This window comes from Heterodontus francisci, chromosome 24, assembly GCF_036365525.1.
Source record: "Heterodontus francisci isolate sHetFra1 chromosome 24, sHetFra1.hap1, whole genome shotgun sequence".
In the NCBI taxonomy this organism is placed as follows: domain Eukaryota; kingdom Metazoa; phylum Chordata; class Chondrichthyes; order Heterodontiformes; family Heterodontidae; genus Heterodontus; species Heterodontus francisci.
In genome coordinates, this window is record NC_090394.1 from 70,603,412 (window position 1) to 70,623,644 (window position 20,233).

At 42.7% G+C, this 20,233-nt stretch overlaps 1 protein-coding gene across 6 annotated transcripts in view; it reads left to right on the forward strand.

The window, feature by feature from the left end:
* Positions 1-20,233, forward strand: part of pkd1a (polycystic kidney disease 1a) — a 192,903-nt gene that overhangs the window by 74,853 nt on the left and 97,817 nt on the right. For 5 of the 6 annotated variants that reach the window (XM_068056535.1, XM_068056536.1, XM_068056537.1 and 2 more), the window contains exons 4-13: positions 4,683-4,754; positions 6,471-6,649; positions 8,773-9,417; positions 10,758-10,932; positions 12,385-12,605; positions 13,319-13,437; positions 14,866-15,016; positions 15,578-15,834; positions 16,584-17,324; positions 18,967-19,098. In XM_068056535.1, the coding sequence (XP_067912636.1) occupies positions 4,683-4,754; positions 6,471-6,649; positions 8,773-9,417; positions 10,758-10,932; positions 12,385-12,605; positions 13,319-13,437; positions 14,866-15,016; positions 15,578-15,834; positions 16,584-17,324; positions 18,967-19,098 (2,692 nt within the window). The remainder of the gene's footprint in view (positions 1-4,682; positions 4,755-6,470; positions 6,650-8,772; positions 9,418-10,757; positions 10,933-12,384; positions 12,606-13,318; positions 13,438-14,865; positions 15,017-15,577; positions 15,835-16,583; positions 17,325-18,966; positions 19,099-20,233) is intronic. The other variant, XM_068056533.1, reaches the window with a different exon arrangement.

Sequence of the window (20,233 nt, forward strand, 5' to 3'; positions counted from 1 at the left end):
ATCCATCTCCACCTGAAACATCACATAATCCATCTCCACCTGAAACATCACACAATCCATCTCCACCTGAAACGTCACACAACCCATCTCCACCTGAAAAATCACATAATCCATCTCCACCTGAAACATCACACAATCCATCTCCACCTGAAACGTCACACAACCCATCTCTACCTGAAACATCACACAATCCATCTCTCCCTTAAACATCACACAATCCATCTCGACCTGGAACATCACACAATCCATCTCCACCTGGAACATCACACAATCCATCTCCACCTGAAACATCACACAATCCATCTCCACCTGAAACATCACACAATCCATCTCCACCTGAAACATCACACAATCCATCTCCACCTGAAACATCACATAATCCATCTCCACCTGAAACATCACACAATCCATCTCCACCTGAAACGTCACACAACCCATCTCCACCTGAAAAATCACATAATCCATCTCTACCTGAAACATCACACAATCCATCTCTCCCTTAAACATCACACAATCCATCTCGACCTGGAACATCACACAATCCATCTCCACCTGGAACATCACACAATCCATCTCCACCTGAAACATCACACAATCCATCTCCACCTGGAACATCACACAATCCATCTCCACCTGAAACATCACACAACCCATCTCCTCCTGGAACGTCACACAATCCATCTCCACCTGGAACGTCACACAACCCATCTCCACCTGAAACATCACACAACCCATCGCGACCTGAAACATCACACAACCTATCTCTACCTGAAACATCACACAATCCATCTCTACCTGAAACATCACACAATCCATCTCCACCTGGAAGATCACACAATCCATCTCCACTTGGAACATCAGACAATCCATCTTCACCTGTAACATCACTCAACCCATCTCTTCCTGAAACATCACACGATCTATCTCTACCTGGAACATCACACAATCCATCTCCACCTGAAACATCACACAGCCCATCTCTACCTGAAACATCACACAGCCCATCTCTACCTGAAACATCACACAATCCATCTCGACCTGGGACATCACACAGCCCGTCTCCACCTGGAACATCACACAATCCATCTCCAGCTGAAACATCACACAATTCATCTCTGCCTGGCACATCACACAATCCATCTCCACCTGAAACATCACACAGCCCATCTCTACCTGAAACATCACACAACCCATCTCTACCTGAAACATCACACAATTCATCTCTGCCTGGCACATCACACAATCCATCTCTACCTGGAACGTCACACAATCCATCTCCACCTGGAACATCACACAATCCATCTCCACCTGAAACATCACACAACCCATCGCGACCTGAAACATCACACAACCTATCTCTACCTGAAACATCACACAATCCATCTCTACCTGAAACATCACACAATCCATCTCCACCTGGAAGATCACACAATCCATCTCCACTTGGAACATCAGACAATCCATCTTCACCTGTAACATCACTCAACCCATCTCTTCCTGAAACACCACACAATCTATCTCTACCTGGAACATCACACAATCCATCTCCACCTGAAACATCACACAGCCCATCTCTACCTGAAACATAACACAATCCATCTCCACCTGAAACATCACATAATCCATCTCCAGCTGAAACATCACACAACCCATCTCTAACTGGGACATCACACAGCCCATCTCCACCTGAAAGATCGCACAATCCATCTCTACCTGGAACATCACACAATCCATCTCCACCTGAAACATCACACAACCCGTGTCGACCTGAAACATCACACAATCCATCTCCACCTGAAACATCACACAACCCGTCTCTACCTGAAACATTGCACAATCCATCTCCACCTGAAACATCACACAATCCATCTCCACCTGAAACATCACACAATCCATCTCCACTTGGAACATCAGACAATCCATCTTCACCTGTAACATCACTCAACCCATCTCTTCCTGAAACACCACACAATCTATCTCTACCTGGAACATCACACAATCCATCTCCACCTGAAACATCACACAGCCCATCTCTACTTGGGACATCACACAGCCCATCTCCACCTGAAACATCACACAACCCATCTCCAGCTGAAACATCACACAACCCATCTCTAACTGGGACATCACACAATCCATCTCCACCTGAAAGATCGCACAATCCATCTCTACCTGGAACATCACACAATCCATCTCCACCTGAAACATCACACAACCCGTGTCGACCTGAAACATCACACAATCCATCTCCACCTGAAACATCACACAACCCGTCTCTACCTGAAACATTGCACAATCCATCTCCACCTGAAACATCACACAATCCATCTCCACCTGGAACATCACACAATCCATCTCCACCTGAAACATCACACAACCCATCTCTACCTGGAACATCACACAATCCATCTCTACCTGGAACATCACACAATCCATCTCCGCCTGAAACATCACACAATCCATCTCTACCTGAAACATCACACAATCCATCTCTACCTGGAACATGACACAACCCATCTCTACCTGGAACATCACACAATCCATCTCTACCTGGAACATCACACAATCCATCTCCACCTGGAAGATCACACAATCCATCTCCACTTGGAACATCAGACAATCCATCTTCACCTGAAACATCACACAACCTATCTCTACCTGAAACATCACACAATCCATCTCTACCTGAAACATCACACAATCCATCTCCACCTGGAAGATCACACAATCCATCTCCACTTGGAACATCAGACAATCCATCTTCACCTGTAACATCACTCAACCCATCTCTTCCTGAAACACCACACAATCTATCTCTACCTGGAACATCACACAATCCATCTCCACCTGAAACATCACACAGCCCATCTCTACCTGAAACATAACACAATCCATCTCCACCTGAAACATCACATAATCCATCTCCATCACACAGCCCATCTCTACCTGAAACATAACACAATCCATCTCCACCTGAAACATCACATAATCCATCTCCACCTGAAACATCACATAATCCATCTCCACCTGAAACATCACAGAACCCATCTCTACTTGGGACATCACACAGCCCATCTCCACCTGAAACATCACACAATCCATCTCCACCTGAAACATCACACAATCCATCTCTACCTGCAACATCACACAGTCCATCTCCACCTGAAACATAACACAATCCATCTCCACCTGAAACATCACACAATCCATCTCCACCTGAAACATCACACAATCCATCTCTACCTGGAACATCACACAGTCCATCTCCACCTGAAACATAACACAATCCATCTCCACCTGAAACATCACACAATCCATCTCCACCTGAAACGTAACACAATCCATCTCCACCTGAAACATCACACAATCCATCTCCACCTGAAACATCACACAATCCATTTCTACCTGAAACATCACACAACCCATCTCCAGCTGAGACATCACACAACCCATCTCCAGCTGAGACTTCACACAATCCATCTCCACCTGAAACATCACATAATCCATCTCCACCTGAAACATCACACAATCCATCTGTACCTGGGACATCACACAATCCATCTCTACCTGGATCATCACAGAATTTTCCTCCACCTGGGACATCACACAATCCATCTCCACCTGGGACATCATACAACCCGTCTCTATCTGGGACATCACACAACCCCTCTCTACCTGGGACATCACACAACCCATCATTACCTGGGACATCACACAATTTACCTCCACCTGAGACATCACACTACCTGTCTCTACCTGGGACATCACACAATCCACCTCCACCTGGAACATCACACTACCTGTCTCTACCTGGGACATCACACAACCCATCTCCACCTGAAACATCACACAATCCATCTCTGTCTGGGACACCACACAGTCCATCTCCACCTGAGCCATCACACTCCCTGTCTCTACCTGGGACATCACACAATCCCCCTCCACCTGGAACATCACACTACCTGTCTCTCCCTGGAGCATCACACAATTCTCCTCCACCTGGAACATCACACATCCCATCTTTACCTGGGACATCACACAATCCATCTCCACCTGGGACATCACACAACCCGTCACTATCTGGGACATCACACAATCCGTCTCTACCTGGGACATCACACAATCCACCTCCACCTGGGACATCACACTACCTGTCTCTACCTGGGACATCACACAACCCATCTCCACCTGGGACATCACACAATTCACCTCCACCTGGGACATCACACTACCTGTCTCTACCTGGGACATCACACAACCCATCTCCACCTGGGACATCACACAATTCACCTCCACCTGGGACATCACACTACCTGTCTCTACCTGGGACATCACACAACCCATCTCCACCTGAAACATCACACAGTCCATCTCTACCTGGGACATCACACAAGACATGTCGAAGAAGCCTTGGCAAGTTGCTGCAATGTAGATGGTACACACAGCAGCTACATCGAAAGATACAGAGGTGGATTCAGTTTATAAAAGTAACATGTTACAGAAAGTAAAATGTTATGTGTAAATTGCATTAAAATATTACCAATTACAGTATTCAGTTATTACTGCTGGAAATGTGTGCAGTATAGGGCAAGCTCCTCTCAGATGGGTAATGCTTGGAGCGCTGTAATACAAGGAATATCTTCAGGTGAAAATACTAATCCTTTCCAAATCTTTCCTTGCAGAGACATAAGCAACAATCAAATATCTACTTTAGAAGATGGAATATTTGCAGATTTATTTAATTTAAGTAAAATGTAAGTTTTCTGGAATTCCCTGTCGCATTATCACCGATGAAACTATGTTCAGCATTAAATTTTGACAAATACGCTTATCGTGGGCAAATTGGACATGCAGCTCTAACCAGCAGATTTTTGAAATTGTGGAAAATGCTATTTTGGATTGGTTGTTTAAAAAAACAAGCAGTTGTACCAAGGAGTAACTGGTAGTCTGATTCCATATGATGTAATGGTGTTAAACTTGGAGTATTAATCTGTAGTTATGATAGGCTTGAGAAATGCTGAGCAACAGCTGAAGAACAGTTCTCATGGACGGAGTTCTCCCATCAATCTCCCCACCCCCCACAACCATCCCAGATAAGACAGAATAGCTAAAAAAGACCGCACTTCTATCAAATTATTAAAAGTATGCCTCGGGGGTGTTCAGGCCTGCAACCTTAACTGATCTTCTCCATGGAAACCCACCGAACATCAGTAAACAAGGCAACTTCTCCTCACCCCATGGGAAAAAGAGAGAGAAAATGACAAGATGTGAGGCAAAGGACAATTATATGAGCAAATCGCCAAGCTCAGATCCAATCTGGAAGTTGGGTGGGGGAAAAAAAACAAGTTACTGTTCCTTACAAAATCGTATCATAAATTTTAAAATATAATTTTAGTTAATACAGTTTATTGAATATTATTGAACTTGCATGCAGTATCCTATGGAACGCAAAGTTTGCTCCACTTCATGAAATATGTCCTGGTTCTGAAGACTCCTAATTGAACTGGTGCAGTTTAAACCAGATCCACAATATTCTGAGCAGGGTCACAAGCAAAACAACAAGCCTTTGGGACTGAGAGTTCCTTAATGGGCTCAATTTTCCCCAAAGTTAGGGTTAATGCAGCCAACACCGGATGGTTGGATTTCCCATCCTTTGTCCTCGTATATCTCTTTGCATATCTCAAACATAGATTGCACTGAAGATGGGGGGAGGGATGGAAAGAGAGTAAGGAATCAGCAGTGTGCTGTTGCTGAAGGAAATCCTTCATTTGTATTTACAGTGAGCTGCATTCCTCAATGCTAAAATAAAAGCATCAGTACCAATGTCCTCAGAGGAAAGCCAGGCCTGTTGCCTGGAGTCAGGAAGCTGATGTTAAGATCTCGTCATGGGAGGCTGGTAAAGAAAATGGCCAATGATACTGGTGAACGATTCCAAGTAAAAGCAACTGCCTGGTGTTGTCATTAAATCTCAGTGAATGCGAGCCCATAGCCACCCTTTTATATACAGTATCTAGCATCCAAAGATATTACATAGAATTGCCTAGAATGTACAGCACAGAAACAGACCATTCGGCTAACTACTCCATGCAGTTTATACTCCACAGGAACCTCCTCCCACCCTTCTTCATCTAACCCTATTATCGTCATACACACAACCCTATACGCTCACAAAGGTGTATTGATATGATGGACAATTAATTAAATATATTTCCCAAGGCAATACATTTTCTGAAGTAACTTTATTTTGGTGTTTATTTCTATAACACATCCGTCGTACAACAGTCTTACTTGCATACATTTTGTCTTTGCCCTTATATTTCATGAAGCATTATGAATGTTTCAGTGCATTTAAGGTGTGAACTGCTCACAACTGTAAGGACTCGTAAAGGTCGTTAACTGATTGTGTGCAGTACATTTGCTTTTACAAATCAAATCAATACTATAAATTCTTACCACATTTAATATTTCAGAAACTTGAGCTTTAATGAGTTTGTTTGTGACTGTAACCTTTCCTGGTTACCAACATGGATGAGTGAGGAGGAAGCAAATGGCGTGATCATTGTCGATAGTGAATTCATAAAGTGTGCCAAACCTTCAAAGCTGAAAGACGTGTCTGTGATAAGTGTTAATTTTTCAAGCCTTTTCTACGGTGAGCATCAGCCGCTTTATCAACTCGTTAAAATTCATTAATTATTATCTTATGGTTTAACGCAAACAGCATTGAAATCTGACGAGCAATAGAAGGCAACAAGGATACTGCGAGCACAAAGCTTGGGACTGGGTCAGTGGGATTGCTGATAGGGCAAACTTAACGGCAGAGGCCATGATTGTCTTGTTTCTGTAGCCAGAGCAAGGTTGCCATCTCTAGTTGCACGTATTCCTGGAGGCTTTATCACCTCCACACTTCCGCCATTGGTTGCCTGACACGTCCATCCATGTGTCACTGCATGCCAATCGGAAAGCGAACAGACTCTTCATCACCAGAATGGACAACTTGACTATCAGTCAAACAGCCAGTGTCCCATCTCCAATATTTTTGTCAAAGAAAATGGAAAAAAGCAATTTTTTTAATGCCCCTATGATTTTTCTCCCAGAGTTGCTCACAGCAGGGCCTGGATCTCGAATTCCTGGAGACTCCAGAGCCGCACCTGGAGTATTGCGTGCAGTTCTGGTCACCGCATTCTTGGAAGGATGTGGAAGCTTTGGAAAGGGTGCAGAGGAGATTTACTAGGATGTTGCCTGGTATGGAGGGAAGGTCTTACGAGGAAAGGCTGAGGGACTTGAGGTTGTTTTCGTTAGAGAGAAGGAGGAGGAGAGGTGACTTAATAGAGACATATAAGATAATCAGAGGGTTAGATAGGGTGGATAGTGAGAGTCTTTTTCCTCGGATGGGGATGGCAGACACGAGGGGACATAGCTTTAAGTTGAGGGGTGATAGATATAGGACAGATGTCAGAGGTAGTTTCTTTACTCAGTGAGTAGTAGGGGCGTGGAACGCCCTGCCTGCAACAGTAGTAGACTCGCCAACTTTAAGGGCATTTAAGTGGTCATTGGATAGACATATGGATGAAAATGGAATAGTGTAGGTCAGATGGTTTCACAGGTCGGCGCAACATCGAGGGCCGAAGGGCCTGTACTGCGCTGTAATGTTCTATGTTCTATGTTTGGAAAACCTAAGTCAGTGCCATAAGCAAACTGAAGCTAGGGCCTGCTAGCTGCTCATCTACTAAGCAGGATCCCATAAACCGCAGAGGGACAAAGAACAGTTTGTGAAAGCAGGGAGCCTTTAAAGCTGTGCTTAAAATCTCTTTCGAGCAATTGAGTTGCTACAAAAGCAGATAATGATGGGCACATCCTAAGGCGTCGAGGATCATTATGGAAATGAAGCGCGATTGGTGTGTTGTACTTGCCTACAATAGATTCAAGCATGATCCTAAAATCACTTATTTTCATTGGTTGAAGTCTTGTCAATCATTGTCAAAGGGGATACCACCAATGCTGGACAAATAAACTCTTGCACTGGGCCTGGCTAGTAGTGATTACTTAAATATTTGATGTATCTCTGCCTACATTTATTTATATAGATAGAGTCTTGTGAGATGGTGGAAAAAACATCTTGATTTACTGAAAATTCCAGTCACTTAATGTCGTTGTAACACTTTTCAACAATACTTAAACAATCATACAACTGCTTAGCTCTTCATGTTCTCACACCACAACGTCTTCTGTTACATACAGATGCTGTGATACTGCATATGGAGTCATAGAATCGTTGAATGATACAGCACAGACAGAGGCCATTTAGTCTGTCGTACGTGTGCTGGCTCTTTGAGCTAATCCAATTAGTCCTACTCCCCCGCTCTTTGCCCATAATCCTGTAAATGTTTTCCATCCGAGTGTATATCCAACTCCCTTTTGAAAGTTACTATTGAATCTGCTTCACCACCATTTCAGGCAACGCATTCTAGAACATCACAACTCCCTGTGTTCAAAAAAAATGTTTTCTCATGACTGCCATTAAAATCAGTTTCTCCTTATTTGCTCTGTCAAAGATATTAACACTTCTGAATGTCTCTATCATATCTCCTCTTCACCTTCTCTGCTGTCAAGAGAACAACCCCAGCTTCTCCAGTCTCTCTGCTTAATGGATGAGTGTATTCTATGCATTAAGCATTTTAGCATTTTAGATGTATTTTGCATTATGTTTTGAATATATTTGGGATGTTTTGGGCAAGCTTTACACTACAATTTCTCATTATCTTTTTTTTCCAGGGTCTGAGTTTGCAGCCTGCTCACCTGACAGACAGTCTATAGTAAATTTATCCTTTGTGGCAACTTGGATCTCCAGCAGAGAAAACTGCATTGCACTCTGTTTTAGTGAGGGTGAACTGTATGCTGCCTTGGACAATGAGAGTCATTGTCTATGTGGCTCCAAACTTGAACCGGATTTAGTCTCTGTATGTACACCAGGGGAGATAGATAGAGAGTTAATTCAGGTCTGTGGCTGCACTATTATAGAACAAGCATACGAAGTTACAATTGCAAATTTTGCTGAATTACGCACTTTTAGCCTTTTTGAGGCTGCACAGCTGACTGTTAAAACTTTGGTTAATGTTAGCACTTTTCAGTGGGACTTTGGAGATCTGTCTCCACTTTTCAACACTACCAGTCATGCAGTGTTCCACAAGTACGGTCTCCCAGGGACTTACCCGGTCAGTGTGGCATTCTTTGTAGGCAGCAAACTTACCTCACTGCATGTAGAAATAAATGTCGCCATTCCCCCTGGAAGGCTGGAGGTGAATTGTCCTCCTGCAGTACAGACAAATAAAAGCATTGATGTTAGGATCTATAACTGGAACAGCAACAGTGTTACAGCATTGTGGAGTGTAACAGCATCTAATGATGGCACAACAAAAGGTGAGTAAAAAGGTATTAACAAATTCCTTGTCTCCAATCTCCTTCTGAATGTATTGACTCCCTCTAGGAATGGTTTCAAAAGTTGTGGCTGCCCTTATTTTTTTTATTCATTTGTGGGATGTGAGCATCACTGGCTAGGCCAGCATTTATTGCCCACCCCCCAGTTGCCCTTGAACTGAGTTTAAGAGTCAACCACATTGCTGTGGGTCTGGAATCACATGTAGGCCAGACCAGGTAATGACAGCACATTTCCTTCCCTCTTCCCTTAGGCAGTCCCTCGGGAATGAGGATGACATTCTTCCACTCCGGGGTTGTGGGTCCTTCGGTAACTGAATAGTCCAATCCTGATACTCCAGGTCCCGAAGTTTATTTTGAGGAGGTGGAAGATACCTGTACGTGGGTTCTTTTAACGTAGGGTGGCCGTTGCACACCGACTACCACACAGTCCGAGCGAAGCAAGGTCTTTGTCCAATGGCATAGATGGTTGAGACGATTGGAGACCAGGCTCCGCACACAGACGGTGACTAATACATACACACGGCCAGCGTGTCCAGCTGGCGAGCCTGGGTGCTGGCCATGTGGGTCTGCGTCAGGCAGTCAACAATGTTTTCATGGTCAGCATTACACTAGCTTTTTTAAATTCCAGATTTATTAATTGAATTCAAATTTCACCTTCTGCTGTGATGGGATTCGAAGCCATGTACCCAGAGCATTAGCCTGGGTTTCTGGATTACTAGCCCAGTGACATTAGCACTATGCCACTGCCTCCCCAGCCTATTAGTTTGGCCTATCTTCCCCAAGTAGCCACTCTTTATGTTGGTAATGTAGACAGTGGCAGGTTTTTAAAAAAATATTCATCCCTATCTCCTCAGAACAAGGAGGCATAATCTTAAAATTAGATATAGACCATTTAGGAATGAAATTATGAAACACATTTTCACACAAAGGGTAGTGGAACTCTCGAACTCTCCTCCCTCAACACCCTTCTCTCCCAAAAAACTGTGGATCCTGGGTCAATAGAAATGTTCCAAGACTGAGATTTCTGTTCATTTAGGGTATAAAGGGTTATGGAGCAAATACGGGCAAATGAAGTTGAGGTACAGATCAGCCATGATCTAACAGAATGGCGGAACATGCTTGAGGGGTTGAATGGCCCCCTTCTGTGCTCTAGCAAGATACTGGTCTGCCTTTCCCTCTCCAACCCCATGGAAAAATCCTAGTGTAATGCACCCTGTCTCGAGTCATAAAATTCTTTAATAGTAGTCCTCTACTCTTGTCAAATCAGCATGCTAATGTAGAAATGTTTCTAATTTCTGTTTCTTCTTTGTAATTTTCCACAGAGGTTCCATTTTGTCCATTAGGTGGACGTCAGAGCAACAATCACTGCTATAGGCTGGTTACAAATAGTTCTACGTGGCAAATGGCTCGTCACTTCTGTCAATCTCACAGTGATGGTGACCTGGCAATTATAAAGAGTCCAGAAATTCAGAATTTTATAGCAAACATTACAGGATGGTAAGCTACCTATAAGCCCGTTAACATTGTTGCCAATTATGTCTCATGCACCCCTACGTTTTGGGTTCTGCTCCGATGAGTGAATTACTCTCAGTAAACTTTTATGGCCCTGCCTTCAGCTGTCTCGGCCCTAAGCTCTGGAATTCCTTCCCTAAACCTCTCTGCCTCTCTTTCCTCCTTTAAGACACTCCTTAAAACCTAACTCCTTGTCCAAGCTTTTGGTCACTTGTATTACTATCCCCTTTTGTGGCTCGGTGTCAAATTTTGTTTGATAATCATGCCTGTGAAGCTCCTTGAGATGTTTTACTACATTAAAGGCACTATAAAAATGCAAGTTGTTGCTGTTCTCCTGATGAGCAAATAAGAAACATTTGTCCAGCACAACACATGCATTCAGGGTCAAAGAGCAAGTCTACATACGAATGATCATCACCGATGTATTGAAAGGCCATTGAATGTTTTGAGCATGTGCATTCTGCTCAGTAACATGAGCAGCAACAAGTGCCCCACTTCCCTTACTTAAGCGCTCAGTGAAACTTGTACTGATAATGATTTATCACTGTCAAACAGGAGCACTTGTTTGTAATTGTGATGCTCTTGAAGTTAAGCTGTAACATCTCATTTCAATGGATTACATATAAAATACATGTTCCACTTTCAGAGAACTGGGCATTTGGGAGGAGTCAAATTAAAGCCAGTGTTTTGACTGTCAAAACTAAAATGAGAAACATGATTTTTTTTTTTGCATCTAACTCACACTTAATCACTTGACAACCCCTTTCCCCTACAACTGAAGTCTTTTTTTCTGTGTTAAGTAGCAAGGTACCTAATTGTGGACAGTACGACCCTGCTGTTATATCAAGTTACATCGGGTCTGTGGCACAGAAACAGGCCATTCGGCCCAACTGATCTATGCCGGTGTTTATGTTCCACACAAGCCTTCTCCCAACCTTCTTCACCTAACCTTATCAGCATAATCTACTATTTATTTCTCCCTCATATGTTTATCTAGCTTGCCCTTACATGCATCTACGTTATTCGCCTCAACCACACCTTGTGATAGCGACTTCAACATTCTAACCATTCTTTGGTTCTATTGGACTTATTAGTGACTATCCTATATTTATACATGATGCTAGTTTGGACTTCCCCAGGAGTGGAAACATTTTCTTTGCGCCTACCCTAACAAACTCTGTCATTAAAGACCTCAAACAGGTCACCACTCAGCCTTCTCTTTTCCAGAGAAAAACAGTGCATTACAGTCAGAGTTCATAAGTTTGTCCTGGCCATTCACCTACAGATATTTATCTACTGACGTTTCACTTACATTGCTTTCCTACTAGATTATCACTTACCACTGGGATCACACCTGCTACCTTCCGAGGAGGCCATTATGTTAGATTATTTTGCAATCCCTATGATTGGTTTAACGCCCTCTTGCTTTTATTGCAGCGAGCATCCTGTGTGGATAGGTCTCAGTGATGCTGCTGGTGCTGGAACACTGCAGTGGGTGGACGGGTCTACCCTTGAAAACTTTCAGGACTGGTTGCCTGGGCAACCAGATATGCTCCTCAGTAATCCTTGCGTGCTTATGGGTGCAACCCTTGCAAGAGGATGGAAGACAGAAATCTGCACCATGAGAAGAAGTTTTGTTTGTGAATACAGAGCTGGAGGTTTGTGAATAAAATTATTAAATGGCTCGCAATAGGCTTCTTCCTTAACAAAATACCAGTCTAGGGGTCCTTGTTACGTCTTCAGATGACAATAATGATAGCTTTTTTCTCCCAATCTTTTTCCACCCTTTCTCCCATTCTCTTCTGAGGCATTGACTCATGTTTGGGCATGATTCTTTGAGTGCCATGTCATTTTTTTGTACCCTAGTCTGGAGCACTCCACTCAGCTGCAATGGGTGAGATCGGCTAACTCAACACAAACTAAGCATGGTCACAGACATGGAACGTTAACTTTGCTTCTCTCTTGACAGATGCTGCTAGACCTGATGAGCATTTCCAGCACTTTTTGTTTTTATTTCAGATTTCCAGCATCTGCAGTATTTTGCTTTTATTTTAATGGTTACAGTTTAACTTGACTAAAAGTTTCAAGGTGAGAAGATTTCTTTTCATGGCTATTCATGCGGCTAGGTTTATTATCAAATACGCCATGACAAGGTCACAATAAGTAGAAGATACAACATGTCCAGTGTAACTACCTCCATGATTAAGCCTCAGCAAGTAAGTCAATCATTGATAAATAGGAGGAATATCTTTGGATAGTGACTAATATTTTCATTGAAAACACCTCGTGCTTTGTTTACATGTTTTATGGTTATATTGTGGCCATTTACAAACTTATCTTTGACTATCGTTTTTTTATGTCTTTCATAAAGCAGAAAAGATACCAGGTGCCAATTATTATTTGTTGGGATCTCTGGCATTTAGTACACATTTACCTGTGAAGAACATCACCGTGAACAACAGTGCATCACCACTGACAGGACTGGTGGAGGTAAGTGATTGTCTACCTGTTTTACATTTGGATGCAGTGTCAGCTGCTAAAGGAATGCATCAGAAGATGGTGAGGTGAGTGTGTTTACATTTTGTGGTTGGCAGTTTTTTGAAAGCTGAACTTTCCCTGCACCATGCAGAAAGAAAGACTTACATTTATGAAGCGCCTTTCACAACCTTCAGGACGTCCCAAAACGCTTTACAGCCAATAAAGTACTTTTGATGTGTAGTCGCTGTGGTGATGTAGGAAACATGGCGGCAAATTGTGCACAGCAAGCTCCCACAAACAGCAATTCGTTAATGACCAGATAATCTGTTTTAGGTGTTGGTTGAGGGAATTCAGAAATAATTTTTTGTTACTTAAGAAAGAAATGGGTTTTGGTCATCTCAAATCAGTTCCTGGGCTCACGTTTCAAAATTACCCCTAATTCAGCAGCCTCATTGGGAAAGGCCACAGGATGGCCAGTGTGGGGGGGAAAATAAATAACGGTAGTGCAATCGGAGTAGTACTCCAGTGCAATAGGAACATTACTCTAGTGTAATAGGAAGTTGAGGCTGAGACATAGGGGTTAGTTTTCAATCTATCTACCTGGGCAGTAACCTGGCAGAATGCGTCACTCACCCAATGTTGAACCCACCCGATTTTACTAGCTAGAATTACTCAGCAATCCATTCCACCAAGATACCACACAGGTGGTAATGATGAAAATTAGCCCATAATTTTGGGGCAGGTTAGAAGGGGTTTTAGAAAAAAAGAAATAGCCTGCATTTATATAACACCTTTCATGTGTTCAGGACAACCCAAATAACAGAAAGTTAAGTACTTTTGAAGTGCAACAGCTGTTGTAATATACGGAAAGGCAGTAGCCAATTTGTGCATGGTAAGTTCACATAAATAGCAATGTGATAAATCATCAGATAATCCATTTTAGTAATGTTGGTTGAGGGACAAATGTTGGCCAGGACACCAAGGAGTACTCCCCTACTCCTCTTCAAAATAGTGCCATGGGATGCTTTATGTCCACCTGAGAGGGCAGACAGGGCCTCAGTTTACCATCTTATTCAAAAGATGGCACCTCTGACAGTCCAGCAACCCCTTAGTATGGCTTTGTCAACCTGGATTGCATGCTCAAGTACCAAACCTTCTGACTTAAAGGTAAGCATGCTGCCACAGAGCCAAGGCTGATGCTTTGCTCTGCCACTAGATGATATACCTGGCTTGAGGGCACTAGGTGCCAACATTGGCTTGTCAAAATAGAAAGTGTTCTCCCAGCAAATATACTGATAATTTGTCTACAGAGTTTACTCCAGGTAAATACAATTTTTAGTTAAGGTGTTACCAGAAATGGGAAAAGGGAGGTAAATATGCTTTGCCTTCTCTCTATCAAGCTAGTTGCTAATCCTTTTTGTTTATACTTTGGTCTCGTAGCTCATGGTCTTCCCAGGCCTTTGGTTCAATCATGAAGGTTTGGTGTCAGTGATTGAACTGGCCACACAAAATCTGAACCACACTGTCCAGGTGAGATTTAAGATCTACCGACCAAGATGTGCTGGAAAAGACTTGCGCCTTGTGACACCAGGTAACGGCTTAATAATGGGAGTTACTGCGTCAGAAAGCAGAACTTGCCAACCTCATTCCTTCTCCTGCAAATAGTCAGCACCTGTACAAATCAAAGTGTAAAGTCTCCAAACGAATTCATCAGGAGACAACAATTATATAAATATATATTACATAGATTATGCAGCACAGAAACAGGCCATTGAGCCCAACTAGTCTGTGTTGGTCTTTATACTTTACACAAGTTTCCTGTCATTCCATCTACATACTCTCAGCCTTTCTGCATACCTTTTTATTCCCTTTTCTCTCATGTACTCATCTAGTTTCCTCTTGAAAGCATCCAATCTATTTGCCTCAACTAATTTCTGTGGTACCGAGTTTCACATACGTATAGTTATGTACAAATTTATACTGAGTTTCACACACACATATATATTTCACACAAAATTATACGCACAGTGATTGATTTGAAATGTTAACAAAATGTAAACTGAAAATGGGTATCTTTTTCTTTGAACTTGTTTTGGAGAAAGTTTCTAAATGTATATATACTTTCAAACCATTGGACAATTTATTCTTTCAGACAATGAAGAAGTATGCTCGCCATTTGCTTTTTGCTTACCTCGAAGTGCCAGCAACACCACCCATGGCTGTGCCAGTGGCACCAAGTGGTGCAGTTTGGCTGAAACTTGCTTGCCGCTCCAAAGACACTGCAGTACTGATGTCTTTATTCAGTGTCCGAATTTAATCCCGCCTCATTTCAGTGGAAGCCATCCAAGTTACGATCTTGTGACTGAAGTTACCTGCACAGTGCCAGCCGAGAGCTCCACTCATTATGTAGTAAGATCATCTTTCACTTCCGCTATTGTTAGCTTTGGTATGTTTTCCAATTCTGTTCGTCGCTTGGGCTGCAGCCAATTATCTAGATCATTTAAGATTGTAAATGAGTCAGGCCTGTAGATGGGCAAACAGCCTTCTTGCCTGAAACAAGCATGTGACTGCTTAAATATTCAAACTGTAGTCCTGCCGGTTTCCATTTCCAGGTGCGAATGGACAACCTGCCCTTAATGAGACCACTGGAGGTCGCTTACAAAACAGCTCAGGAAACGGCTCATTGTTTTGGAGGGATAGGGGGCCCAGGAGCAATAGGAGTTCTCCTCCTGGGCATCATTCCCCCCCCCCCCCACCCATCGCAACTCCAGTCTGTTCAAATACTGCCCCCTCCCCAGCCATGCCCCCCTCAAACTTGACCTGCCAACCGACTTAAGTTGGCAGCTGGTCAATTGCCCACCCTCTTGTTAACCGGGAAGCTGCTGCAGAGCGTCCTCTTGGCCCTCAAGGTGACTTGGCACCAATGGGCAGGCAAGCACAGGCTCTCAGCTGACTCCCAGGTCTGTCTTTCTAATTTTGAGTCTCGCGTGAGGTTTGTTAATTTCGTGCTCATTCTCGAGTTCTAAGCTCTCCAGTCAGAACCTGACAACTGACTGACCATCATCCCAATCCCAATATTTTCCTTCCGCTAAAGTTAACATCTAAATATTAGCGGAATATTAGAAAAATAAGTTTATGCTCTTTTTCTTCATGTTAAGCTACTGCTGAGAAATGAAAGGATTGAAGTGCAGACCAATGATATCATAGCCATTCAACATGATGGTGAACCCGGAAGCTTCTTACAGTGTCAACAGAATGAGTCGTCACCCTGGCAACAAAGTTATTTCAGTATAATCTATTCTAATGGCAGCACAGATCTTCTGAACAACCTGACCTATAGCAACTGGACAGATGGCACTGTGTGCAACTTACGTGTGCTCTACACCCACAGGCAAGAAACTATTGCGAGTAGTCCACTGCTTCATAATGGGCAGCAATCACCAGGCTCTTACACATATCAAGCAACAGTAGAAAACAGGCCATTTTACAGCAACGCATCCTGTACTGTTCAGGTTGTGGCCCCAATTACCGATTTCAGTGTTATTTACCCGCAAAAACAAAATGGCGTACTCTATGTGCCAAAGAATCGAGCTATCATCATTGTTAAGGTCAAGTCTGCTGACAGAACGTCAACAAGTTGGTCTGGGAGCAATCAGACTTACAGCTGTGAAGCTCCTTGCCCTTCGGAGCTTCCCACCAACTGTGAAAAGGACAATAATACCTGCTTCTCACGTATCCCTCTTACTGTCAAAGATTGCAATCTAACAAGTATTGTCATCACTGCAAAGAACAAAGTTAGCTCTATGAATAAGACAGTTGCAGTGAAAGCTGAAGATCTGATCGAAGGACTGACAATTTTGCCTGACCCAAGCATTCGGGTGTTGTCCAATTCTTTGGTGGTAAGATACAGTTTATAGTTTTAGTAAGTCTTTCTTTACTCAGCAGCTCTTTTCAAACATTAGTTTACATCTAAAGTCCAACCACATTTATTGACTGTATTGATTTATTTTAGTGCACAATGGTGAAGGATTGAAAATACCAGTCAGCCTCAGAGCAGTACATGTTAATCTGTCATCCAATATTAGAGCTGGTTGCCAAAATATAACATGTAAAGAGTGGGAAATTTAGACAGTGCAATATGTTAAGCATGCTATTCTTTACCTGCTTGTACATGTACAGTTCCAATCTTCATGGATGGAATGAAAATCCCCTGTCTTTTGTGCCAGAAATGGCATTTCAGGTGAATGCAGGTCTGCAGAATCATGCTGTTCGTAAAGAAAGACATGCATTTATATAGGGATTTTCATGATCACCGGACACCTCAAAGTGCTTTACAGCCAATGAAGTACTTTTGAAGTGTAGTCACTGTTGTAATGTAAGTAATGCAGCAATAAATTTGTAAACAGAGAGGTCCCAACATGTCTGTCTGGAAGATTCCAATTGGTTGAATTAAGGGTGCTCTTCAGCAACTGGACCAAGAGTGGTTAAGATGGTATAATAGAGAAAGACTCAACCTCCGTCTAACCTGTGGTATAGCTGATCGGGTAGTTCGTCATGCTGATCTACAGAAGTACTTTTAATTTTAGGTGACCGCGTAAACCTCACCGTAGCAAATCAGCTGCTGGTTATACATCTCTTCTGATTTTCTTTTTCCATTGAGAAATGTATAACGGGTGGCTGAATCGTTATCATTCGTTTCAAATCAAAATGATCCCCCACATTCTTAAAGTGGGAATGTGCTCCATTCTCTTTATTCTTGCCACGAACTGAAGCCTCCTCCACCTCTCCAGAAATATTCTGCGTAAAACACTGTTGGTTGAACTGCAGGAATGAGAAGCTACATTATGTGAAAGTTTGTGTAAAATGCAGAATCAGCAACAGAAAAAGCTCAATACCAGAGAATTGTAGAGCACAGGAGGAAGCCATTTGGCCCATCGTGCCTGTGCCAGCTCTTTGAACAAGCTATCCAATTAGTTCCTCTCCCCCTACTTCTTCCCCATAGCCCTGAAAATATTTACTTTTCAAATATATATCCTATTCCCTTTTGAAAGTTACTATTGAATCTGCCCTTTCAGGCAGCGCATTCCAGATTACAACAGCTCGCTGCGTAAAGAAATTTCTCCTCACCTCCCTCCTGGGTTCTTTTACCAATTACCTTAAATCTGTGTTCCTTGGTTACCAACCCTCCTGCCAGCAGAAACAGTTTCTCTTTATTTACTCTACTGCAACTCTTCAGAATTTTCGTCTATTAAATCTCCCCTTAACCTTCTCTGCTCTTAGTAGAACAATCTTAGAAGCACTATACTTTGTACCGCAACTAATATCATAGAGTTGATATGATCTTTTTGATAATTGAGCTGAGTCAACACAAAAGAGACAAGGTTGCTAGTGGCAGACAGAATGCATTGCAGTCGTCAAAATAGTATTTGGACATAACATTTTTCTGGTATTAATAGAGGTTATAACCAGTAACACTCTCTAACAGAGTATCACAGCACCCATTTTATTCTGTAATCGTTTCAATCATATTTCTGTGTCTAGAGCTATACTGCAAGAGTGAGTGCTGGAACAAATGTCATGTTTAAATGGACCGTTGATGACAAGGCGTCCTTCATACATTACAATCAAGTGTACAAAGTTATCTACCGAACTGAAGCTGTTTACAAACTCTCAGTAAGTAGAAATGGCAGCTGGCATTGGGTTAGTGCTATTCTACTGGGTTAGTCTTCATTACTCTTACATCCTCACAGTTTTTGAACTTTTTGGCTAAAGCAGTAGGATTTCCTGTCATGGAAAAAAGGGTAATTTTGCAAATTTGAAGCTTTCCTTCATGCTGCTATCATCAGGAACCAGTGCGGTGCCAATGATCCTGAGTCAACCAAGTTACATTGGCAAACTCAACCCCTCCATGGCCACTGAACTGAATGTGTATGCCAGGAAAGTGGGCCATTCTTAAGCAAATAGGAAGGCAAATGGAATGTTAACCTTTATTGCAAGGGGGTTGGAGCATCAGAGTAAGGAAGTCTTGCTGCAATTATATAGGACTTTGGTGAGACCACACTTGGAATACTGTGTACAGTTTTGGTCTCTTCCCTAAGGAATGATATATTTGCCTTACAGTGGGTGTAACAAAGGTTCCCTAGATTGATTCCTGGGATGGAAGTATTGTCCAAGAGGAGACACTGAATAGAATGGGTCTATATTCTCTTGAGTTTAGAGGAATCAGAGGTGATCTCATTGAAAGATATAAAATTCTGAAAGAACTTGACGGAGATGCTGAGAAGCTGTTTCCCCTGGCTGGAGTGTTTAGAACGAGAGGGCACAAGATAAGGCATCGGCCATTTGGGACTGAGATGAGAATTTTTTTTCACTCAGGGTTGTGAATCTTTGGAATTCTTTACCCCAGAGGGCTGTGGTTGCTCAGTCATTGAGTATATTCAAGACTGAAATCGATAGATGTTTGGACATTAAGGGAATCAAGAGGTATGGAGATGGGGCTGGAAAGTGGAGCTTTCCAGTGGAACATAAGATTAACTATGATCCTATAGACTGGCGGAGCAAGCTCGAGGGGTCATATGGTCTACTCCTGCTCCGATTGTTTATGTTCTGATGTCCACACAAACACTGGTCAGTTAGAGGAAGGATCAGAATAATGCACCCCCATTGTGGCACTCTTGAACTTTTGAAGAAACTGGAGCAGTAGATAATCATAATCCGGCAGATGTCAGCAAGGTGCTATTGTTTAATACCACCTCAGTTTCAGCAAGCCAAAAATAACCCAGCTAAATGACGTCTTGGGAAGACAGTA